The 24,895-nt window shown below is 38.0% G+C and overlaps 1 protein-coding gene across 1 annotated transcript in view; it reads left to right on the top strand.

The window, feature by feature from the left end:
• ELL2 (elongation factor for RNA polymerase II 2) overlaps positions 1-24,895 on the top strand; it is a 71,387-nt gene that overhangs the window by 33,575 nt on the left and 12,917 nt on the right. The window contains exons 3-6 of the mRNA XM_049647616.1: positions 9,003-9,124; positions 14,134-14,297; positions 20,866-21,125; positions 24,539-24,663. Of these exons, the coding sequence (XP_049503573.1) occupies positions 9,003-9,124; positions 14,134-14,297; positions 20,866-21,125; positions 24,539-24,663 (671 nt within the window). The remainder of the gene's footprint in view (positions 1-9,002; positions 9,125-14,133; positions 14,298-20,865; positions 21,126-24,538; positions 24,664-24,895) is intronic.

Genomic DNA, 24,895 nt, shown 5'->3' with positions numbered 1-24,895 from the left:
ATATTTTCAAATGGAATTCAGTGAGGGCAGAGTATTCTGTGAGTATTTTAATAAAGATGAAAATACTTTTAAAAAAGAAATGTATATTGTAAATTTAAGTTCCACAAACCCAGGCAACCACTTGGTCTGGGTTTCAGGGCTAAACATAGACCAAGACAGGTCAGAAATTTTCTCATCCTGACGTTTGTACCACACAGCACACAGCTGTGTGGGACTTTTTTTTTTTTTTTTTTTCCTCCGCCTTTCATTTTGTTATTTGTTTTTGCCTGCTCTGGGGACCTCTGGTTTTCCACAGACTCTTAAGTGATCTATTTCAGATACGTCTCTAGTTTTTTAGTATCCCTGGCATAAGGCTTCATCTGAATGAATGTAATCTACTCCCAAGTTTCTTAAAAAAAAAAAAAAAATCCAAAAATATTTATTAGGTATCTGTTGTGTTCCAGATACATATGAAAGTAAGACCATGGTCTTTGCCCCCAACTAACTGGTGGGGAAGAAGACATATAAACAAATACTTATGCATGCAGTGTAGTAAAGGCAGCACTAAAGGTGCACCCAAGGGGTTATGGGGACCCAGAAAAAGAGTTTTAAACTAACCTCACTGGGAAAGGAAAGGTTCCCTGAGAGAAGAGCTCCTGAGCTGAATCTTAGCACAAGCCTAGGCAAGAAGTGGGTATATCATACACAAGTGGAGAGTGAGGGCTAGGTCTATTGGGAGGAACCTCATATATCCTATTAAGGAGCTCAGACTGGGTGGTAGATAAATAGTAACAGAGACTCATGAAGAAATAAATGTTTGGAAATGACATGGTCAGATTGGCATTTTATGAAGGTAGTTTTGGCAGCCAAATGGTTAAAGACAAGACAAAAACAGACAAAAATAGATGCTGAAAGACAAGTAAAAGGTGATATTGAGCCAAAGCAGAGGAAGGAGATGAGGACATATATTTGAGAGATCATTTAGGAAGTGAAAGCAGTATGATGTGTGATTATCTGGATATTGAGGGGTGTGGGGTGGTGTGACAGAAGAGTCAGTTGACTCCCTAGGATGCCAATAACCTCAGTAACTATATAAATGGTGGTTTTTTAACTGGGAGATAAACAGCATGGGAGAGTGGACAGATTTAGGGATAGAGTGAGAATTCTATATACACTTTGATTCTGTAGAATATAAATTTTAGAAAGGAAATAAAGAAAGTGAACAACAGTTTCATGATAAGAGTTATGGAACTCAGTGGGACATTTTAATTTTTGTTGCTAAAGACAGACTTGTGGATTAGCCCAGCCATGAAGTTTGAAAAAACTTCTCAGATTCTCCCAGTGGTTCTCTCACTTTCCTTCTAAAAGCTTTGGCATTTGCTCAATTTTGTAGTCATTTTTTAATCCAAATTTCTATTCTGTTATGCTCCATAGTCTGTATACCTTTTCTTTGATACAGTAACTCTAGTACCTGCTGTTTGTGTCTTTCCCCTGCCAATAACTGTCATCCCCCCCTTTTTTTCCTGGAAATAACCAGGTACCAGTCTACTATACCCAGCCACCTGGTCTCTTCTAACCATGAAGCTTCAAAATGAGTCATAGCAAAACTCACTTTGAAGCCTCTTTTTACTGGTGGTTAATTGTATTTTAATGTACTTAACTAGTATGAATTCAGTTATATTAAGGGTACTCATCATCATATCCAAGATACTGTATGTATGTGTGTGTGTGTGTGTGTGTGTGTGTGTGTGTACATTTATATATACATATACACACATACACAGACAACATGCACACTCATAATCAACGCTATTCTTCCAGGGGAAAACACCTTGGTGTCATCCTTGATTTCTCTCTTGTTTTCATTCCTCGCACTCAATAGCTGTAGGAATCCTGTTTCACCTACCTGCAAAACGTATCCTGAATACCTCCACGCCTCCCCATCTCCTGATCCAAACCACCATCATCTTGTAACCAGTTAAAATTAGTTTTGAAATGTTGCTATCAGTGATGTTTTCCCATGATGGCTATAAATTTAAAAGAATACATTAGAGATGAGAATGCAATTCTCAGAAACGATTTTTCTAATAAGACTATATCCCACAGAAGTAACGGAAACAAGGAAGTTCAGTATTGGCCTACTCTACCCTTTCATTGAGAACTTTATAAGAAATTCTAATACTGGATCTAAAGGAGCTATATGAAGAATAATAGGGAAAACTATTCCACTTTACTTTTTTCCATAATAACTTCTTGATAAAGAGGAAGAATGCAGGAAATAAATGGATTTATTTTGTCCTAAATTATTCATATTAATTGCTACCTGGTGTAAATTTTTTTGGATAACTACCAATATTTCTCTTTGTGCTAAAGTTAGCATATTTCACTACTATCCTGAGTACAGTATCTATCATGTGGAAATTTCAGATGTATCTAGTACGTGTGGGATCCTCTTCAACTCCTGCTCTTCCGTGTCAGTAGGAATATTTAGTTCTTACTGATTTCCCTAATACTTAACTTTTTCAATTGATGGTGAAAGATACCGTTCCATCTCTGCTCCCCCACATCCACCCCGGCATTGGTTTGCACATCTGGGCTGATCTGACAGGCTTTTTTTCCTTCCCTAAACCCATAATGTTAGGCTTCAAGTCATAACTGCTGCTCTAGCTTGAAAAATAAGACTTGTGGCTTTCAGGTTGAGGTTTCTATTTTCTGTTCTGATTCTAGATTATTCATTCTGCCCCCAAACTCTGGAACAGTACATGCAAATACATTTCTCTAACTAAACAGAATTTTCTAGATTTTTAGGAAATCACAGAATCGTTAAGAGGGTTTGAGAATAGAGAATTCTAATGTTTAAATATTTGTAGCATTTTTTTAATCCAAGCTAAAACATATTAGTTTATATATAGTAAAGTAATAGATGTACTAGTAATGTAACAGTAATATAAGCTATTCATTCCCCTGAGATACCATAGAAATGGAGGAGGTTGATTCTACAAATGGAAAAGTATTATTCAGTGTGAAAGGACCTACAACAAAGAAAGTCATTTTATTTAACCTGGCATTTCCCAAATTTATTTCAGGATATACCTCCTTTTTCTTGTAAGGAAATTTTTCAGCCTACTTTGGAAATATTGGTGAAAAGAAAGCAGATACTTCAGTTCTAGTCCTGGCTCACACATTAATCAGCATTTTCATTCATTCAACAAACATGTATGGAGCGACTACTTTGTGGTAGTCACTGTTTGAGATGTTGGTGATATATTCAGGGAAAAAAAACAGAAGGCTCTGTCCTTCCAAGGATTATTTTCTGGTCGGGGAGAAAGACAATAAACATAATCTGTAAGTAGTACAGTCACCAAGTGTTTTAGGCAAACATGGAGCAGGATCAGGGGGTCAGGAGTACAAGGGTTACAATTTTAAATAGTCATAATCTTGAGTAATCACTGAGCGTCTCTGTTTTCCTAATCTCTAAAATGAAGAAATTCAACTAACTTATTTCAAAGCCCTGCCAGAACTATAGGTTTCCTTTAAGGACCAAGAGCTGTCAAATCCAAGTGTGTTACTGCTGGCTCATGAGCATCTTACCGAGCTTTTCTGATCACTTTAGCAGAAAAGGTTGGATATGAAAATTCAAAAAGTCTGTAAGTTTAATCATTTTTTAATACCCACAAAAGAACAAAGCATTCATTTTAAATGAATACCAAAAAAAAACCCAAACAAACAAACAACAACAACAACAACAAAAACCCTTGATGGTCCCATTTTTAATCTGGCATGTACCTCAGTCCAGTATCAAGTAGATAGTGTTTGATTTAAGGGTAAGAAACCTCTGCAGTAAAGGTATCAATGGCTTTTAAGCAGATGTTAGCATGTCTGTATGAGTAATTTGCAGCAGTGTGCAGATTGTGCTACTGTTGTTGTAGTCTTTATGTAAATAGGAGGTCTGTGACTTGATGTTGAAATGACCTTCTAGACAGTATTCCATTGCTATATGCCTGAGCTTGTATCTCAGAATAATTAGAAGTTTTGACTTATACATCTTGGTATACAGTGTTTATGTAAATTATAAATGTCTGAAAGTTTCCTGAAACTTTCTGTGTAGCTTTTTATCAGAGACAGACTGGAGTTTGGAAGGAGGGCTATGGACTGTGGTCCCAAGCCTTTGATTTTCAGCCCCTCATTTTTGGAATGAAAATTAGAATCTACTTTTCCAATTGCCCAGAAAATGATGGTATATTTTTATATTCTTCATCTTAAATAAGTAACTGTTTATAATCATAGTCTTTGATACTTATTAAGTAGTATTTCATTCTTAAGGCATTTAGCTAAAAATTTCACATAGACCCAATGTGTCCCTAAATATGATGGCATTCTCACTGACCTGTAGGAAAAGCTTAAAATACTATAATTAAAACTGAGAAGTTCCTATCACACGATGGGATGTTCTTCCAAGATTGTTTCTAAGTCAGATATCAGTATTTCTTTTCCTATGATGGTAGCCCAGTCCCAAAGTGAATGTGATTTGCCCAGAGACCTGTCCCTGCCCCCATCTGCACAGTGCTCACTTAGAAACACACCCACAGAGTGGAATAGTGGTTAGGAGAGATTGTTGAATCTCTGTCATTCTCCATCATGCTCCCTTTCTTACAAAGAACTGATGATAAAGCTTGCTTGTCTCTGGTAATTAGCAGCCTGAGAATGTTATCAACATGTGTGATATATGTATGAATAAGGAGGAATGGTAAGGACTACAAACACTCTCCAGATAAGTCTTTGTTTTGTTTTTCTGAAACAAAGTTGAAAACTATACCAGTCTTTTCTAAGCGTTATTGATTGCCATCGAAGGTTTTGGAACTTACTAGGGGAACAGAATTGTCAGAGACCATCACTACAGAGATTCATTTTCTTTATTCCAAAGCTATCCTTTCACATTTTGAGGGTTCTTAGTAAATTATTATCTCTTTGTAAGAACTTTTTTTTTTTTACTGATACCTAAAGTAGGCATTCCAGGGGTGCCTGGGTCACTCAGTCAGTTGAGTGTCCAACTTTGGCTTAGGTCGTGATCTCATGATTCCTGAGTTCAAGCCGCACATCAAGCTGTCTGCTGTCAGTGTAGAGCCTACTTCAGATTTTCTGTCCCTCTTTTTCTCTCCACCTCTCCCCTGCTTGCACTCTTTCAAAAATAAACATTGAATAAAATAATAAAGTAGGCATTCCAAAAGTACTTTTTTTGTTTGTTTGTTTGTTTGTTTGTTTTAATAACTCCCATTAGGACTTTTGCTAATCTGGGGTGCCTGGGTAGCTCAGTCATTTGGGCGTCTGACTCTTGATTTTAGTTTAGGTCATGGTCCCAGGGTCATGGGTTCGAGCCCCGCATCATGCTCCGCACTGTGAGCATGGACCCTGCTTGAGATTCTTTCTTTCTCTGCCCCTTCCCCACTCGCGCATGTGTGTGTGTATGTGTGCACACGCACGCATGCTCTCTTTCTAAATAAATATTTTTTAAAAAGATTTGTTTATTTGGCATGCTTGACTTCATGATGTTTAGAAGAAGTTGCAGAAATTAATTTGCAGTAGGTACTTAAATCTTCATTCTCTAACTAAATATACTTTAAATATGGCTCAGGTGCACTTATTTGCCTTTCATTGTCTTCTGATCAGAATTTTTAAAAAATAGTGTTTCAAATAAGTTAAAATGGCCCCCGCCATTTGATTAGGAAATTTTATTAAGATACTATTTTTCCTTCTACTTCATTAATCAAAAGTCACTGAGAATTCTAATCCATAATTTCTCACCTTTAGCCATACTGACATTTTAGACTGGGTAATTCTTTGTTGTAGGGGCTATCCTGTCCACTGTAGGGTGTCAGACAATGTTGCTCCCCTCCAGGAGGTACCAGTAGCACCAACCCAGACCAGATGTTTCCAGGGGGCAAAATTTCCCCTTGTTGGGAGCAACTGTTCTGATATATGCGTAATACACGCTTCCAAAATCTTCAGTGGATGTATAGCATGGGTTGTGTATGCTTTTCTTTTTAATCTGATTCTTTCCTATTCTGTTTATATTTTTTAAATGACTGTAGGTTTTTTTATCTATTCAAGAAACTTTTAAAGAAAGAGAATATGAAAGCCTTCTGTGCCCACCATCAAGCCAGACCCTAATATTTTGAGGGGTGTACACAGTAATTGATCCATATGAGATATTTTTTTTTGTTATTGAACCTTCCAGATTTACAGAAGACACTGTGTGTGTTAAAAAAAAATGTTTAATATATAGATCATTTTTTACCTTAAAAAGTGTTAAGTGTTACTTAAGAAGAATTGTGGTTTAGAGGATGAGAAAGGAAAACCCTACATTTAAGTAATATAAAGGTTTGTTAAGGGCTTTCCTAAAATGCTGTGTTTCATAGGTGTCTGAGCTTAAGGACTCCCTTAAGGTAAAACGTTTTTAGTGGAAGAATACTGAACATTTGTAGAATTTGAGTAAAAAGTCTAGTCACTTTTGAGAAATAGAAAAAACTGTGCAATTTAGAATCTCCCCAAAGGGACAAACTTCCATACTTTGCTGGGTGAAGTACTCCTGCATTTCTAGACCTGAGCTGCACAGGAACGAAGACCTTAGACCTAAAGCGAAACCACAGCCTGGCCTTGAGATGAGCCTGCGGCCACTGTGACAGTGTCCCCAGCCAGGTTCTGCACATCTCTGTGAGGGTTAACAGGGAAGGGGAATGGAAGTTAAGTGAATTAACAGCTGGAGAAGGCATTCCATTCAAGTGTTCACACCTTCTTTACCTGTCCCCCTTCTCTCCTAGGCCTTTAAGGAGGCTTTAGCTACAGCGCACATTCCTTCTCTATCCCAGCAGAGAACAGCCCTGCAGTTCCTCAAAAAATAAAAGCAGACAGACATCAGTGAGCACTGTTACACTAGCCTGAGGACAGACTTTTTGTTCCCTTGTGTCTCACACAGCTTTCCATTGGCTCCTGCTCTCCCACACCACTATAGGATTAAGAAGTAAAACATTGCATTTTATTTCACCAGTGTATGTGTACCAGCTAAGCATTCAGTTTGCATACCCAGTAAGACAGCCTGATAAGTAGTTACAGGGTAGATTTAAGACTTGCTCACCAGGTTCCAACATTTTAGAACTAGGGAAAATTTTGAGAAATAAAAGTAACTTTAGGGACCCAAAAAGGTATAATTTATAGAGTAGATAATAAATGTAGAAGCTTATTACCCTAGCAACTGGAACTAATTTATAATAAGGAGTCAAAGATAGTTTAAATTCATGGATGATGGAGGCTCTATGGAGTACTATTATGTAGTACTCAATATCTTTGGTAAAATTTGGCCTCTCAGACTTTACATAGTATTCTGAATCCCCATCTGTCAAGATGTTTTTCTGTGACTTTTTTTTTTTTTAATGTTTATTTATTTTTGAAAGAGAGAGAGAGACCAAGTGTGAGCTGGGGAGGGCAGAGTGAGGGAGACACAGAATCCGAAACAGGCTCTAGGCTCTGAGCTGTCAGCACCTGGGGCTCGAACCCAAGAACCATGAGATCATGACCTGAACCAAAGTCAGATGTTCAACCAACTGAGCCACCCAGGCACCCCTTCTTTGACTTATTTATTGCCATTCATTCATTCCTTCAACAAACATTTATTGCATATCTACTATGCACTAGACACTACAAATTATCTCCCTTTTTACCTTTCTTTACTTTTTTTTTTTTTTTTTTTTGGTAGCATGGGGGTTGGAATTGTTACCTCCAGGTTCTTTTCTGTCGGTCAAAAGTTATCAGTCTTTTAGAGCAAGGAAGTCAGAGTTGCCTGCAGTGTCAGTGTCCTCCAGAGCCAAGCAGAAGTTATACGTGTTTATCTTTCTAGCACATTCATGAATATTCTCTCCTCTATCTCACTGGCAGCCAGTTCTGAGTCTTAATCTACTATAATGGAAATTTGGGGGAAAAGAATGAGAATTGAAAAGTATTTCCTCCTCCCCCCGCCCCCGACTTTTCTACTAAATTGCTACAACCCTGTGTATTTGGGGGCTGGAGAACAAGAAGTCATATTTTACTCATTCTTACCAATGAATCCTTTTTATAATTATCACTTAACACCATGGTAGCCCCTGCAAAACCAAGGTAAGAAAGGTCTTAGGAGCTGGAAAGGGTGGAGCATTTGAAAGAAGTTTTCAGTTCATTTGTTCACAGATGATTATTGAGGTCCTACCATGTACCAGGATGATGTGCCTAATACAGGGGTGCACTGATCTAGAGCAACCCCATCCCTTCACTTAATTGGGCTTCCCGTCTAATAGAGAAATTAGACCTTGAGTAAGAGCATAAAAACATTTGCCTTTTCCACAGTGTTGTGTGGGGCTCAGCTTTGGAGTGCCCTACAGAAGCATCTCTCCAGGCTGCCAACCCTGTTCAGTAAACAGGAGGATGAGTAAGAGAACCTTAGGGCAAGGAGAAACGTCCATCTGCATTTTGGTGTGAATGTAATTATGGCATTCATCTTACACTGCTAGTTATTCTTCAAAAATATTACTCAAGCAAGAATTAAAGTTAAATGTGCATATAATAAGAGGGTCAAGAGTGAAATATAGATTTTGTCTCAGAGACTATTTAAATATCTAGAAGATATTCAGCAAGGAGCATGCCAGCCAGACAGAACCTGTAGCACAAAAGAGGAAGAGCTTTTTAGCAAATTCACTAATAACTCTTTCTTGTGAACTGTAATCATTTGCTAGTTTGAAATGAAGATGGTTCCTCTTAAACTATTGAGAAGAAGTGATTACTGATACTTAAGGGTAGAAAAATGGAAATAAGAGTGTGGTGAGTTACAGGCATACTTGCTAGATTCCTTCAATGATTTGGTGATTTAAATGCTATGAATTTAAATGCTCAAGAGGGCTTGCCTATAAAATGGATGTCACTTGAAAAACAGTTCAGTCATCAGATAATGGTATGTCAAATTTGTAATTTGAGGTGTTTCTCTTTTTCCCTCACTTTAGCTTGTCAAAATCCCTAAAAATGACCCCCCCAATGAAGTGCATACCTTTAACTTCTATTTGTCAAATGTGGGTAAGGACAACCCTCAGGGCAGTTTTGACTGCATCCAGCAAACATTTTCCAGGTAAGTACATGTCAAGGTATGCTGAAGGGAGAATACTTTTTCTTTGAGAGGTTTGTTTTTTTTTTTTTTAATTAAACAATAAAATCTATAATAGCCATTCCATAAATGTTTATTGAATTGAATTACAGAGCTCATTTATTAAGAAATATTGAGCACCTATGTGGTACAAATTACATTTGTCACTGTGGATACAGTTATAAAAATTTTAAGATTCTTGCTCTCAGGGATTTTTTAAGGTATAGATTTTTTATCTATAAAACATTTTTTAATTCAAAACAAGTTTAAGCATTTTTTTAAAGTTTGTATTCACTGTATTTAAGAGTGGCTTATAGTAATATTCAAGGGTAAAGGAGGGGGGAAAAAATAAATACATATCCCTTTCTTGTCTGCACAAGCCTTGTTTTAAGATAGATTTTCAAACTTTTTTATGCTGCAACATAATGGAAACTAGAAATTAACCCCAGGATAGCAGTCACTTCTAATTAAAAAAGGGGGGGGGGGCAGGGAGGAAGACAAGAATATATACCCATATATATCCCAGGGTACCATGGAACCCTTATCTACTCAGGTCTTCTGTAAACAATAAGCTACTTGTTTGACTCTTCTTTGCTATGGTTGTTTCTGATTAAAGAATGTGCCCCTTGAGGAGGGGGAGTTTGTTCTGCCCATGGATAAAGACAAGGCCTTAGAACCCGCAACATCCCGAGAACATTGAAATTGGCCCAAAGTGCCCCAGGACATCATCCATGCCTATCTCTCCTCTGTGCAGTACTTGAAACTGTGTAAGCGCTTGCTGTGCGTGGGAGAGAGGAAAAGAAAGCTGTGTTCCAGGGGAGCATGGGAGTCAGAGATACAAAATAAGACATTTCACTGAAAGAGTTCTAAATTTCTCTTCCCATTTAGGGTACTAAATAACTTTCTATTCTATCTTAATATGCTATTTTCCCTGAGTATATGTTAATTTTGCTATATAAAAGTTGCCCACCTCAAACATATATTCTTTGGTATAAACTGTATATGTTACAAATTATCTAGATCTTTCTTTACTGTCCACTGTGATAGCTACTGGCTGTATGTAGCTATTTACATTTCAATTTATAAAAATGAAATAAAATCGACATTTTAGTTCTTTCCTCACATTTACCACATATTATAACTCAATAGCCACATGGCTCGTGGCTATCATAGTAGACAGTACAGATACAGAACATTGTCAACGTTGCAGAAAGTGCTATAGGACAGCATTGTAAAAGATGACCGAGGGGCGCCTGGGTGGCTCAGTCGGTTAAGCGTCCGACTTCGGCTCAGGTCATGATCTCACGGTTCGTGGGTTCGAGCCCCGCGTCGGGCTCTGTGCTGACAGCTCAGAGCCTGGAGCCTGTTTCAGATTCTGTGTCTCCTCTCTGTGACCCTCCCCCGTTCATGCTCTGTCTCTCTCTGTCTCAAAAATAAATAAACATTAAAAAAAAAAAAAAAAATTAAAAAAAAAAAAAAAAAAAGATGACCGAAGCATCAAGTATGAGGGCCCTGAGTGATTGTATAGTTCAGCCCCTTCATTCCACAGATGACGATTTTACAGTTAGACAGTTGGTTAGTTGATGACAAGGCTGAATGAGAACTGGGTTCTCCTGGTCCAGTGTCCTTTACATACCATAAGGCGCACTGATTTCTAATGGTGGTGATATCACCTATTATGCTTGTCTTTAGAGAATTTTATTATAGTAAGAACACTTTGACCTCAAATTCAGCTAAATGTCCCATTAGGAATTCTGAGCAACAGTCCCCTCTTCAAAACCAGTGATAGCATCATAGGTAATATGGTTTCTCCCTCAGATCATAAATACCCTGTGTATTTATTTCTACCTTGCTTGTTTGGAGAATTGAGTTAAAGTCACTTACATCACTTACATGATGCAGCAAGAGAAATGAAACAGTTATTGTGAGAAAATTGGGTCAAATACATTAGTATGATCCAAATGTGTTTTATAAAGTATGATCCAACTATGAAAGCGTTTAAGGTGCTTTATAAAATGGTCTTGTATGGGTATAAATTGAAATTTGCCACTATGAAAACAAAAGCACTGAAGATTTCAGTTCTCACCCTGGCAAGCAAACTTTTTTATAATTTTGTTCCACCTTTTCTGTTGAATTGAATTTTTATTTTTCCCATGAATCTTGTCTCTCTTGTAGTTGTGCAGCCTCCTTCAGCGCAGAGGCTTCCTTATACCCCTTTTCTAGTCTTACTATGCTGGCTGAGCTCAAACTAAATGCTATAAGTAGATGTTCACAAAATAGATACTAACTAATCTCCTTTCTTTGTTTTTACATCTCCTTGAACCTCACTTTAGTCATATCTAAAATTCAAAATAACCTTTAAAAAATTCCTTAAATCTCTCCATTCACAGGCCTCTTGAACAATAATACACACTCTTACAGGAAACAGTGAGCTAGTCTAGAGAAAGACTCTAGGAATGTTTACATGCGTATGTCAAAGTATTTAAACTTTTAAGGTAGCTCAGTTGAAAAGGGATGAGTGGACAGTTCTACAAGAGAGTACCCCTTCTTGCCTGCAGGGTTTAGCTCTACTGTGTTTTCATGTAATGATCTGGTACTTACTTGGTATAAGCTGTAACTTCATCATGATTGGCAGTAGGTTCAGCTTATTCTCACTGTGTAAATTACTTAAATAATTTGGTGGGAGATGTTGAAATCCAAACTTCCTTGTCACCAGATCTTCATACTGTAGTTTTTCTTCTCACTTATTCTTCTTCTTCCCACTTTCTCTGAGAGTTAAACCTTCCTCCCTCCTTCCCTTCCCTTCACTGGTCTTTCAGCATTCAGACATGTGCAAGTCTTTCTCATAAAAAAGAAAATAAGAGCAAAAACAACCACCCTCCCACTCACTGTGTACCTGAAATCTGGCTTCATTCCACACCATTCAGTGGAAACATGCACCCCCCAACAGGGCCTTGACCACCGGAGAAGAATCTATTGGATGCTTATTGGTTCCTATTGTTCTAGACTCATTGCCAGCATGTTACACTGTAGACCACTCTGGTTCTTGAAACATGCTATTCCAATGGCTTCCATGACACACTGTTCTTAGAGTTTCCCTCTACCTCTTCAGTTATACTTTTTCAGCCTCCTGTGGTCATCTTTTCATCTTCCTCTTGATTATTTTAAATGTTAGTGTTCTTCACAGTTGGTTCCCTCCTGAGACCTCGCCTTATTTCTTCAAAGTCATCATGTCCAACACTGAACTCATTTTCTCTCTTGTAGCTCTACCCCAGTGCCTCAATAAATAGCAGCTCCACACACCTAGTAGCCTAGGTATGATCTTTAACTTTTGTCTCTACCTGTGGCTAATCACTTATCAAATCCTGTCAATTCTGCCTCTCGTCACTGTCTGGACTATCTTTACTGTTCTGCATTCACACTGCCCTACACTGGTTCAAGTTCTCACTGCTTGCCAGTAATCCTTCAGTAGACTTCTAACTGGTCTCCTGCATTCACTTTTGTGCCCCCTACCTCCCAATCTGTTCTTCATCCAGATTGATCTTTTTACAGTCCAAATGAGATATTTTCTCTCCCCTGTTTTCAGCCTCTGGTTTTCTTGGAATAAAATCCAAAATCTATGCCATGACCTCCAAAGCCCTATATGACGTACTTCTCATGCCCTCTTCAGACTCATCTCTAATTGTCCTTTCCAACTCCCTTTGGCCAAACTGAAAACTTTCTCCACACTTCCCCCTGGGCCTGCACAGGTTGGTTATACTCCCAGAAAACTTCTGTCCTCCCTGCCCCTCCCCCTCCTTTCTAAAGGCATCACTTCCTTTTGAAAGCCTCCACCTTGCCCACAATCCTGATGAAGTACCTTCCTGGGATTCCCTGTCTCTCCCCCCACCCCGCCCCCGTCCCGGCATCTATCACACTGTGTCATAATTTCTAGTGTGCTCATCCTTGTCACTCATTAGAGAGCTCCTTGAAGGAGGGACCACATCTGTCTTAGTCGCTGTCTCTTTCTGTCCCTTACACATTGCCTGGCATGCAGTCCCTGCCTAAAAAATATTTATGAGATGAAGGAACTGTTTTGTTTTGTTTTTTTAAATAACATTTGTACAGTTACTCGCAATTTATAAAAATTTTATTAATCCTATTTCTTGACATCATAACAAATCTGCTTCCAAGTAAGTTTGGAAATAGACTATCAGAGCTATAGTGACATTTTTATTACTTCTATATTCCAGTCTGTTTTAAGGCCATAGCAATTTCTTTTTAAAATACCAGTATAACTGTTACCATGATCCCCTAATTTTGCCATAATACTTTGAAACAGAGCCATCTTCTAGGCCAGTGTTAATATGTGTGATTTTTTAAATAAAAGTTTTCAAAAAAATATTTGCAAAAGCCTCTTGTCCAGAATGTTCTTCAATATTTGCCATACAAATAAGCCATCTTCTATAGAGATTTAACAAAATGGTAAATATGAAGGATACAAATGTTTAGGATCTTTGGGCTAATAAGAAATCCCAGTGTTGAACAATATTTTGGTCTTAAAATTAATTATCTTACTGAAAATAAAAAGCATTACAGTAGGTCTGTGTCTTCTAGTTAGTTCTAAAGCATGCATATTATGGTTTCTATAGGGGTAAACTAAACATTTTTCGTATCAGTGGTAGATAATTTTTTTTAAAAATGACAGAACTACAGTGCTCATTGAGACTCTGGTCTTTAACATAAATACTAATGTTTTTTTCAGAATTTTACAGATTTGGTATCTGAGAGTTCATTTTACCTGTTCTATTCAGATTATGAAAAAAAAGTGATATGAAATGAAGGAGAGAAATTTAAATATTTTAAATTTCAACATCTTAAGTTATTAATATTAGTTATTTCCAGATTGCAAAGCTATTATTTGGGCTGCTGATTTTAGGGTTATACAGCTCTCACTTGCTTTTAGTGTGCAAAATGAGGGATGTCTCTAACAAAGCCACTGTCTTACTTGACAGCTCTGGAGCCTCCCAGCTCAATTGCCTGGGATTCATACAAGATAAAATTACAGTGTGTGCAACGAATGACTCGTATCAGATGACACGAGAAAGAATGACCCAGGCAGAGGAGGAATCCCGCAACCGAAGCACAAAAGTTATCAAACCCGGTGGACCATATGTAGGTTTGTATAGATATCGTTCTCCTTCTCATTGAATTATTGGAATAATTCAAGACCACTGTAGGTAAATACTGGTAATATTAATTTAATTTTAATATAGAATTCGTTTCTAGAACATTTTAAATAACATGGTCAAAAATCATCTCTTCTCTTTACACTGATAGTAAGTTCAACAGGTAGAAAATCCTGAATCCTTTGTTAGCTGTTTGTTATTATTTCACAATACTGGGATTTGGCCATGTTACTTTTGAGGTTATAATAGTGGTACCATTGTGTTTTCTTTGACACTGGGTGATGTCATTTCAGTGATGGACAGTATAGGTCTTGTTTTGCATTGTAGGGTTATTTTTACAGTAAAATCCATTGGTAGAATTTCAGAGGATCTTTTGCACAAGGAATTTTTATTGCAAAATATAAAGTGTGCTTATAGCAAAGCATTAGGGTGATGCCTTTTTGGTACCTCAGTTGTGATGCCGTTTATGGATTCTCATCCTCATGTATCCATTAATTAAGAGTCTGCCCCAGCCCCATCATCTTTATCATCAGCTCACACAAATATCCATCAGAATGAAGGGAAGTAGGACCAGACCAGCAAGATGAATCTCTCCTTTATGAGCAGTGACCCTAACAATTTTAAAGAGTTGATTGACAGTGACTATTAACAGTAATAGGGAGAATTATCAGGAGTGAAGAAGAGCTCTTTGAGGCTTTGGTCAGTTTAATGACATAAGTCACCATACATAAATGATGAAAGAATATTAATTTGGAAATGTAAGTGCACACAAAAAGAGTCTCTTGAATAACCAAATTCTTTAATTAACATCTTTCCATGGTTTGGTTTAATTTTACTTCTGCATTTTCCCATTGCTGACCCAGCTACAGTACATTCAGCTTTGAGAAGCTCCACTGGTGTCTTTAATAAGTATTTCTTTGGAACACAGCCAGTGCTCTTGGGATTTGGTGCTTAGCTTAGATACATTTAGTTTGGTTTAACAACAATTCATGGATTCCCCAGGTATCTGTACCCATGGGGCCCATTCCCAACCCACTAAGTTACCAGCAGTGAGATTTTTCACCTTCCCTTTCCTGCTGAGTGAGGTAACAACTTCCAACTTCCTTTCTTTCTCTTTATGCTCACAAGTAACTTAATTAAGTTTCTCTGTAGTAGGCTAAATCTTAAATTGTTTTAAAAACACACACAATCTGGCACACTTAAGTACAAACTGTGAAAATATTTTTCTACTCTGTCCAATACCACCATTTATAAACAGTGAGACAAATTGGTGTGTTTGACAAAGGAAAAGAAGACTGAAGCCATCAAAATGATTTTTTTTTCCCTCTCAATGGAACTAGCTGAAAAACTTTACCTTGATTTGTTCCAAAGTCTGCAAATAAGCAGTGATTGTACCTTTCCATAGAATTATCCTTGGGTGTCCCCTCTGTTTGTGTGTTTGTTTGTTTTGATAGGGTCAGATACAGTTTATCTGCACAGCATGTTACACAGCAGACTTTTCAACACATAAAATCACATACACCATACCCTTCAAGGAATTTTAGAACTTGCAGGGTTTCTTATAGGCATTACAGATAACTTACATACATTTTTCAGGAGTGACTACATAAAATTTGAGGTTATCTAAGCTTAAATTTGAACCAGATTACATCCATGCCATTCTCAGACAAGCTGGCCTCCCTCTGCACACACATATGTTTGCCCCACAGAGCCCTGTAGTGATATCTGCCAGCCTACGTGCTCCACTCTGCTTGTCCTCGGTGCCCCGGTGGCCCGCCAGCACAGTACAGTGTTCTTCTCTGGTCTTAAATCTTGTCATTAACCTCCTCAGCTTTTTACTCTCTGGGTCAAATAACCCCAGCTCCTTTTAACTTTTCTTAAGATGGCCTGTATCCCAACTCTTTAATTATTTTTATTGCCTCCTCTGCACTGCCTCCGTTTCCTCACCTCAGAATTCAAAACTTTTTAATTTTTTACTCTTCTTTGTTATGGTATATTTTGACCTTTTTCTTTTAATCTTATTCATTGCTAGTCCTTTACCATGTTTCTTTCTTTTAGGCAGCTCAGTTTGTGTCTTCCTGCCTTTTTCAGTACCTCCAAACTGACTCATTCATTACTTTGGAATGCTCGTCATTCACCCTTCAATACTAACAGTACCCAGTACTTATGGAGTACTTGCTATGCAAAGACACTGGTTAGCTCTTTACATGTAGTTACTCATCTAGATCTCAAAATCACCCCATAAGGGAAGTTATCATTGCCTCTCCATTTTACGTATCACATAGTTAGAATCAACAAATATCAAATACGGGTTTGGCCTCTTAACACGTTGTGTTATTTCCTTTAGTTCATAATTGAATATATCATATAAAATGATAACAGAAGCTCACCTCTGCCACCTTAGAAGTACCTGCAGAACAAGGCTTCTTTCAAAAGCGTCAGCCTGGGTGGAGGACAAATAGGAATAATGCTAGTCTCATTGAGGGGCTGTGGTGGCACAGTGCCAGGCCAGGCCTCTGGCAGCTGAATTGGGCCACAAGCTCAGTGTAAGAGGGTGAAGACTGCCCCTAGGGGTCACCTGGCCTAGTCACCCAAAAATATAAGCTTTTGCGACCCTCTTGTAGACTGAGCAAAACCAAAATCTATTTTGCCTGCAGAGGAGCAGGAGAGGCTTTAACCTAGAAAACATCATTAGTATTTCTTCAGAATATTTCCACTTCTAGTCATGACATTTATATCAGTGGTGAGCATTGTTGTGTTGTCATAATCCTTTCCCTTTGTTTAAAAAAAACAAAATCACTAATCACTGCTTCCATTTTACTAATAAGTCTGCTCACTGACTTGTACCTAAATTCTGAAATGTTATTGAATTGTAAATTGGTAATACATGCTAATACTTATTTAGGTGTATAAAATAACCCAATCAACCTAATTTCTAGGATTCTTTTTCCAATTTTCCCAACTTCTGCCTCATCTTGCTTATTTTTGATGATGTAGTACATGTTTGAATGACCTTCGACAAATCATTTAACATCCGTGGACCTTAATTTTCTCAGTTATTAGATAAGGGGTATTTGAACTGGATAACATCGAAAGTCCTTTGTAATTATAACATTTTTGACCATTACGAATATATATTTGAATAATAAACCTTTGGAAGAAGTGATCATAAATGCCAAATGTGGAGATGGTTTCCATTGCATTGGCTTATGTATTTAACCATGACAGTCACCCCGTCATCAAGGTCCTGCCAGTGTTTTTAAAGCATTGGGTCCGTGTTGCCAGGGCTTCTGATCAGGTTCCACGGAACAGAAAAACGACTACAGAAGATGGCAGTCCCTGCTCTCCTTCTGATGTACTATTTTAACACCTTCCTTTCAGATTGTTTACTCACAGCCGTTAGACAAAGGGATAAATACTTTCACCATCTCATATTAAATGGAGAAGTTAGAAGTAGACTCCTTGTTATGAAACAGCAGTTCAGATATAGTCCCAGATTACCCAACTCTATCAGACCCACTGCTGCTGTTTATATAAGGAGCCTAGGGAATTGATTAGCAGTTGGGTCTGGGAAGAGAATTAAGTTCTCCCATGGGCTTTATTAAAAGAGCTTTTCTGAAGCAAATGTAAAGAAATAAAGCCTTTCCTGTGCCCACTTTGAACTGACATTTTCTTGCTTTTCTTTTTAGCATCTCAATTCTGTAACTACTTAGAGTACTGATGTTTTCTTCATCTGTAGCCTGTCCTACCTTGAACTAGAGGACTCCTTCCTGGTTAAATAGACACAGATTGATGGGGCGGCAGTCTTTGTGTGAAACTCAGTAGCCTAGTGTGGCTCTATTGTTCTTTTAGTATTTAAAAGAAATGGGTTACCCCACAAGTGGCTGTTCAAAGGGAAAACAGGGCATCTTGCTGGCTCAGTCAGTAGACCATGGAACACTTGATCTCAGTGTCCTGGGTTCAAGTCCCATTTTGGGCATAAAGTTTACATTAAAAAAAATAACAAGTAAAAAATAAATAAAGGAAAAATGAGATAAAGGTGAAGTACTAGGGGTAGGAGATTCATGTACCAGTGACAGCCTAGCATTAGGCCCCAGGTGAGACTCCACTGCTGTCATATCCCAGACCAGATTCTAATTTTTGGTCAAACATCATACCCATGCTCCTCTTAGAGAGCCTCCCTTATTTGTCTGCCCTATGCTTACTTCAGGGAGGGGCAGGGGCAAACTCAGGAGACTTTGGGGCTTTCGGGAGACTGAGGATCAAAGGTGGGTCAGACATACAGAGGAGGTAGGGCAGCCTGGAAAACACTGGTAGTACTGTCACTTTTTGTTTTTATTTGCCTTCCTTGCTGGCTTGAATTCATTCTAAGTGACCAATCATGGTGTGTGTGAGCCCAGCTAAAAAACATTCTCTGTCCACTCACCTCCCCAGAGAAGAGTGGTGGGCAGGGCTCCATAGTCAGCTTTGTTTGGGGAAGTATAAGCTCAACAGGTTACAAAGGGTAGGGTAGGAGTGTGGGATTTATAGCACTTCTAAACTTTTGTGACCCTGGATTTTTTTCCCCACAAATTCCTATTCAAATTTCAAGGAACAGTAGTGTTTGTTAATACGATTATAACTAAGAAGTGGTAGATTGGAAGGTTTATGTTTGCTGTTTTAGACATTTTAGTGTGTCTTCATATGCTAGCATCCTGGCAGTGTGGGAAAATACAGACCGCATTGATCCCAGCTTCTCTGCTGTCTACTTGCTCTCTTGCTGTCATTCACATTGACATTTTGCTAGTCATCAAATACTGAATCAAGGTCTGCTAGTGGACAAAGCAGCCACAGCCCTGCCCATAGGGAGTTTACAGCCTAAGATCAAACAATGGCAGACATTAGGCATTTGTTCATAATGCCTTTCCCACAAAGAAGTACATGTAGGAAAACTTAGGTACTAATTAATAACAGAACCTTCCACATGTTAAGTGAGCACTTTACCGTTTGAGCTTATCCCATTGAAAGTCTCAGTTTTCTCATCTGTGAGTGGGACCATGCCTGTTTCATCAGGTTACTGTATTGTGAGATCTAATGAGTGTAAAGGTCTTAGTATAGTGCTCCCCCACCACATAATTGGTTCATGATAAATATTAGCTCCCTGCCCATCTGACATTGATCTGTCTCTAAGAAAAATACAGAAACCAGATCTAAATCTATCTCCAAAACTCTAATTGCACCTTAATAGCTTTTCTTATCACTGAGTAGTGCTCCTTTAATGTTGAGTTCTCTTGTTGTGCAATATTTTGATCTGATATTTACAATTTGTTATGTCCAGGCAGTAGAGAAATACAAAAGCCAGTGAGATCATTCACCCTTTCTCCTCTATTCTACATAGGATTGTGTCAAACTAACAGCCCCTCTGGCCAAGCCTCAGGACCCCTGCATGGACAGAGTTACTATCAGTACTGCTTTTGCTCCATTAAGCTGTTTTCACCCCAGACTGCAGCACTTAAGAGACTGCTTTTGCTTATCTGCTGTTTCTAGTTGCTAGTCTTGTTCCTAATGCAGTTGTCCTACATTATATGTTACTAATATCCGCCCCCCAACCACATGGCATAGAGTTGGAGGTTCAGAGTGTATGAAAGGTGCTATAAGAGTCCACCTCAAAAATGATAAAATGAGGGTCTTACACAGCAGTTCAATTCTAATTTTTTCTTCAACAAGGAATTGTTACCAGGTTTTGTTTTTCTAGAAGGAAACATTTGCCACTTCTCAGTGTTAAGTTTAAGCAGAAAGTGGGTTAATTACCAAATGGCACTCGCCTGGCAGGAATGATGGGAAGGCCTCATTTTTACCATTTTCCATTCCTCTAATTCACCTGTGTAGCTTCAGCCCTGCAGAGCAGGTATCTGCTTGTCTGGCCCTCTGAGATTTTTTGTTGGTTTTGGTTGTCTTTTGACTCCTAAAATTTGTTATGGCCTATTGAAAAGGAGTATGTCTTGTGGTTGCCCTTGTGAATGTTGACCCCAAATTATGTCTGACTCCCCTCTTTGTGGTCCCTGAATCTGTGAGATTAAGATAATTTTTCATCTCAGCCAAAACTGTGTTCTTAGTGAGATACAACAGGTATTGCTCACATTTCACATTTGTTATATTCATTTCTGCCAAAGAAATGACATATAATATGTACATATAAGGTCAGTAAATAGCATGGGTAAGCATGGAAATTACTTTATTTGCACTTAACATGAACTACCTACAACCTTAAAATTCCCAACCACTTGCTACAGTTTGTGTTACTAATTAATATCCATATGTAGCTAAATGGACAGAATGATTCTATATACATATATTCCAATAAATGCTTCTATCAAGACAATTTCAAATCCATAATCTTAGGCCATTTATTCAAAAAGCTTTCTGTTTGCATATCTCTTTAATGTAAAAACTGAAACAAAGTGGCCTATAATTCCCTCCAGAAATGAAGAAGTACCTGAATCAGAGTTGAGGAAACTGAGATGCTCATTATAATCTTACCCACAAATGTGTAACAATGTCATTTCCACTGGACTTTAGGGAAAAGAGTGCAAATTCGGAAAGCGCCTCAAGCTGTTTCAGATGCAGTGCCTGAGAGGAAACGGTCAACCCCCATGAATCCTGCAAATACGATTCGAAAGACTCATGGAGGCAGCAGTGTTTCTCAGCGTCCATATAGGGACAGGGTGATTCACTTACTGGCACTGAAGGCTTACAAGAAACCGGAGCTCCTGGCTCGACTGCAGAAAGATGGTGTCAATCAGAAAGACAAGAACTCCCTTGGAGCAATTCTGCAACAGGTGAGACACGCGGAGAGAGTTCCTTCTGTGTGCCTTCTTGTTGAGAAGTTCATTTCAGAAGGCTTGTTGTTAGTATTATTTAAGATAGAGAAATTTCAGGATCATTTTGTTCAATGGTATATGAATTATAACTCTTGAATATTAAGCCATCTTGTTTTAAACACCTAATGAAAAGCTCATTGAAATGTGGTCATTTATAGTAGGTCTTATAAGCTAGAAGCTTAAAAAAAGCTTTAAAAATGAAGTTTCAAGTCATTATCTTCATTTGGGTTAAACAAATTTTGCTCTGAAATTCCATTATAAAAGAAGTTTTTTTAAGCTTATTTATTTTTGAGAGAGAGAGAGAGAGAGAGAGAGAGAGAGGGAATGCACATGCAGGGGAGAGGGAGAGGGAGAGAGAGAAAATCTCAAGTAGACTCAGCACTGGCAGCGCAGAGCCCAGTGCGGGGCTTGAACTCATGAAGTGTGAGATCATGACCTGAGCCAAAATCAAGAGTCAGATGCCTAACCGACAGAGCCACCTGGGCACCCCAAAAAGGTAAGAAGTTTTTGTTGGCTGATTTTGGTCTTGGGTCACTAAAGTACTGCTGTAATTTTTATTGTTATATAGGTGAAGTTGTACGGTTTATTCTTATCAGTCTTTGGTTTGTATAAGCTAGAATATGTTTACCTACTAAATAGTTTCAAATGTGTCTTGCCCTGCATGCTTTTTACTCTACCTTTTTTTGCCACTGAGTGTGCTGAGATCATTCAGTTGTCTTTATTAAGGGATATGAATATGTAAAGTATTACCTTTGATCAATTACCTTATAATCACAAGCTTAAGTATTAAAGTAGGTCATAGATTTTGTTGATGTCACTAGTTTGTCAAACTATAACTTGCTATATTTTTCATATTGATTTGGGGTCATAAATATTGATTACTGTTCAAATCAAAGGATTTTTTTTCTAAAGCAGTAACATTTCCACAGTTCTTAAATTTCACCATTAAAAAAAATAAACCTATAGGTTTTCATTTATTATTCAAAGAATGACACTTCTAAGTCCATTTTTTCATCTATTCTCTTACATTCAAGTCATGATACTAAATATTATGAAAGAATAAAGCCAAAATCTCCAATTCTAGGTTAATTAACCCCCAGTGTATCTTGGACATTCTCAAGGATCTTATTAAATTGTTTGAGCACTTTTTGGAAACACTTAATTTAAATCCATATGTCACATAGCAGTTTTAAGAGCTCAAAAGACAGGGTGAAAGAATGAATGAGTGTCAGAGTGTGTGTGTGTTTTAATTTTTTTTTTTTGGTGGGGGGGAAGGAGGGAGGTTCAGGCTACATATCACAAAATATCTGGTGACTGAATCTCCAGGGAGGTTGTAAATTACCTCCTAAGTTTATACGATAAAATGTAAAATGGTGGCAGAGGCAATTCATTCACACAGAGGGTATTATTGATGTCAGTAGTTATGTGATTCTTTATATGTATAGACATAAGTACATTAAAATGTAGGTATGCTTAATTCAGCAGCAAATGGGACATGAGTGTCTTTATGTTAATCATTTGGCAGAATCTAGAGCATAATCTTAACTGCACATTATAATCTTCTGGGGAGCTTTTAAAAAATGCCAGTGTCTGCACTCTAACCCAGACCAACTAAATGGAGCAACTGAATGGATACTGACCATTAACTGAGAGGGGGAGGGATGGCAAAGGAACAGGTGTATGGAGGGGCACTAGGATTTCTGTTCAGGAGATGTCTGTTAGCCATAACCCAATAGTGATAGATGTTTAGTAGTTACATATAAGGCCATGGTGTTGAGACAACGATTGGAGGTAGAATTATAAATTAGGAGATAGCAGTATATCAATTGGCTATTGAAAGCCTTATAGCTGGCTCAGTTGGAGGAGCATGGGATTCTTGATCTCAAGGTCATGAGTTCCAGGCCCATGTTTGTTGTAGAGATGAAAGAAAGCAAAGAAGAAAGCCCTAAGGCTGAATGAAATAATGATGACAATGAAGAATACAAGGCAGACAATAGGTCCTAAGCACTCCAGCATATAGAAGAGTGCACAAAAAAGACAAAATGGGAGAAGGAGGAAAGCAGGAGAAGGTCCCATTATGAGGACCTGAGGATAGTCTGTAGTCCTGAGGATAATAGGAAAAAGCTAAGCATTGTATTTTTCCACTTTGAGAAATCTGGTTTTGTGTCATCTTATTTGCAAATTTGAATCTTAAGCCTACCATTTTCTACTTTATAACAGTATTAATGTTAGATTAATGTTAAGCTATAAAAAAACCATAAACTATCATAGTATATTTGATAGTACTTTTAAAAGACACAGAAAGAAGTCAATTTATTAAAAAGAGCATTTTTGGGACACCTGGGTGGCTCAGTTGGTTGGCTGAGTGTCTGACTTCAGCTCAGGTCATGGTCTCGCAGTTTGCAAGTTTGAGCCCCACATCAGGCTGTCTACTGTCAGCACAGAGCCTGCTTTGGATCCTCTGTCCCCCTTTTTCTCTGTCCCTCCCTACTCACTTTCTCTCTCTCTCTCAAAATAAATAAACTTTCCTAGAAATTACCGAAAAACAATAAATGGCATTTCCGTAGGAAATAACTGGAGGATTAACTTTCCACCAGCCTTAAACATGACTCTTGCTTTGGCACCTGAATCTGTACATTTGTTTTGTTGATGGAATCTAGGCCTGGACACTGTACGAATTGCAGTTAAGCAATAAGAAGAGATTACACTTGAGAATAAACTAGCTGACTAATAACAGTAATTTGGGGGTTATTTTGCTGTACGTTTCCATTTATTGGTTTTCGGGAATTTCAAGGACTTTGAATAAGTGGTTCTTCAGGAGATCTGGCAACTACAAGAAGCAAGCTTAGCAAGCCAAGGAAATGACAGACAAGGGCATCAGAATTGATACTATTTATGGAGATAATTTCTGCTGATTGCTGAAGGGAAAGTTTATAACCCAACATTTGGGCACTGTTTGGTTTGTACGTAATAAAAATGATCAAAGATTTTTACTGTGATTCACAAGTAATGGGAGTTAATGGCCAGAAGTAAATAATGAAGTTGTTAATCTAACTCCTTTGACTAGAAAAACTTGACTTAAAAAATATATATAAATAAATAAATCTTCCTCCACTTTTTGCCTCAGTAGGCTGTTTGAATAGAAATGTCATGTGGTGGACATTCAGGGAAAAAATGTTTAGCTGCATATATAAAGTTTTAATTCCCCAATGAAGTCAAACAGCATTTATTGAGACCTGTCATATGCAAAACTGGCAGTCCCTTTGTAGCCAACTGGTACAGTTGTTTTCAGTGTAAATGCAAAATGTTGCCTGTTTTGGGTTAGGAAATAGCAAAAACGGCTAATGCTCTGTTTTCACACTATGTGCCAGGTAGCCAATCTGAATCCTAAGGACCTCTCGTATACCTTAAAGGATTATGTTTTTAAAGAACTTCAAAAAGACTGGCCTGGATACAATGAAATCGACAGACGGTCATTACAGTCAGTGCTCTCAAGGTAAATTTTTCTTCTTTGAAACCGATCAAGTAAGTGATAATATTAGTTATTGTTATTTTATTTTTTATTTTTTTTTTTTCAACGTTTTTTTTTTATTTATTTTTGGGACAGAGAGAGACAGAGCATGAACGGGGGAGGGGCAGAGAGAGAGGGAGACACAGAATCGGAAACAGGCTCCAGGCTCCGAGCCATCAGCCCAGAGCCTGACGCGGGGCTCGAACTCACGGACCGC

This window comes from Panthera uncia (assembly GCF_023721935.1).
Source record: "Panthera uncia isolate 11264 chromosome A1 unlocalized genomic scaffold, Puncia_PCG_1.0 HiC_scaffold_17, whole genome shotgun sequence".
NCBI classification, from domain to species: Eukaryota; Metazoa; Chordata; class Mammalia; order Carnivora; family Felidae; genus Panthera; species Panthera uncia.
This window is presented reverse-complemented; position numbering and strand designations above follow the sequence as displayed.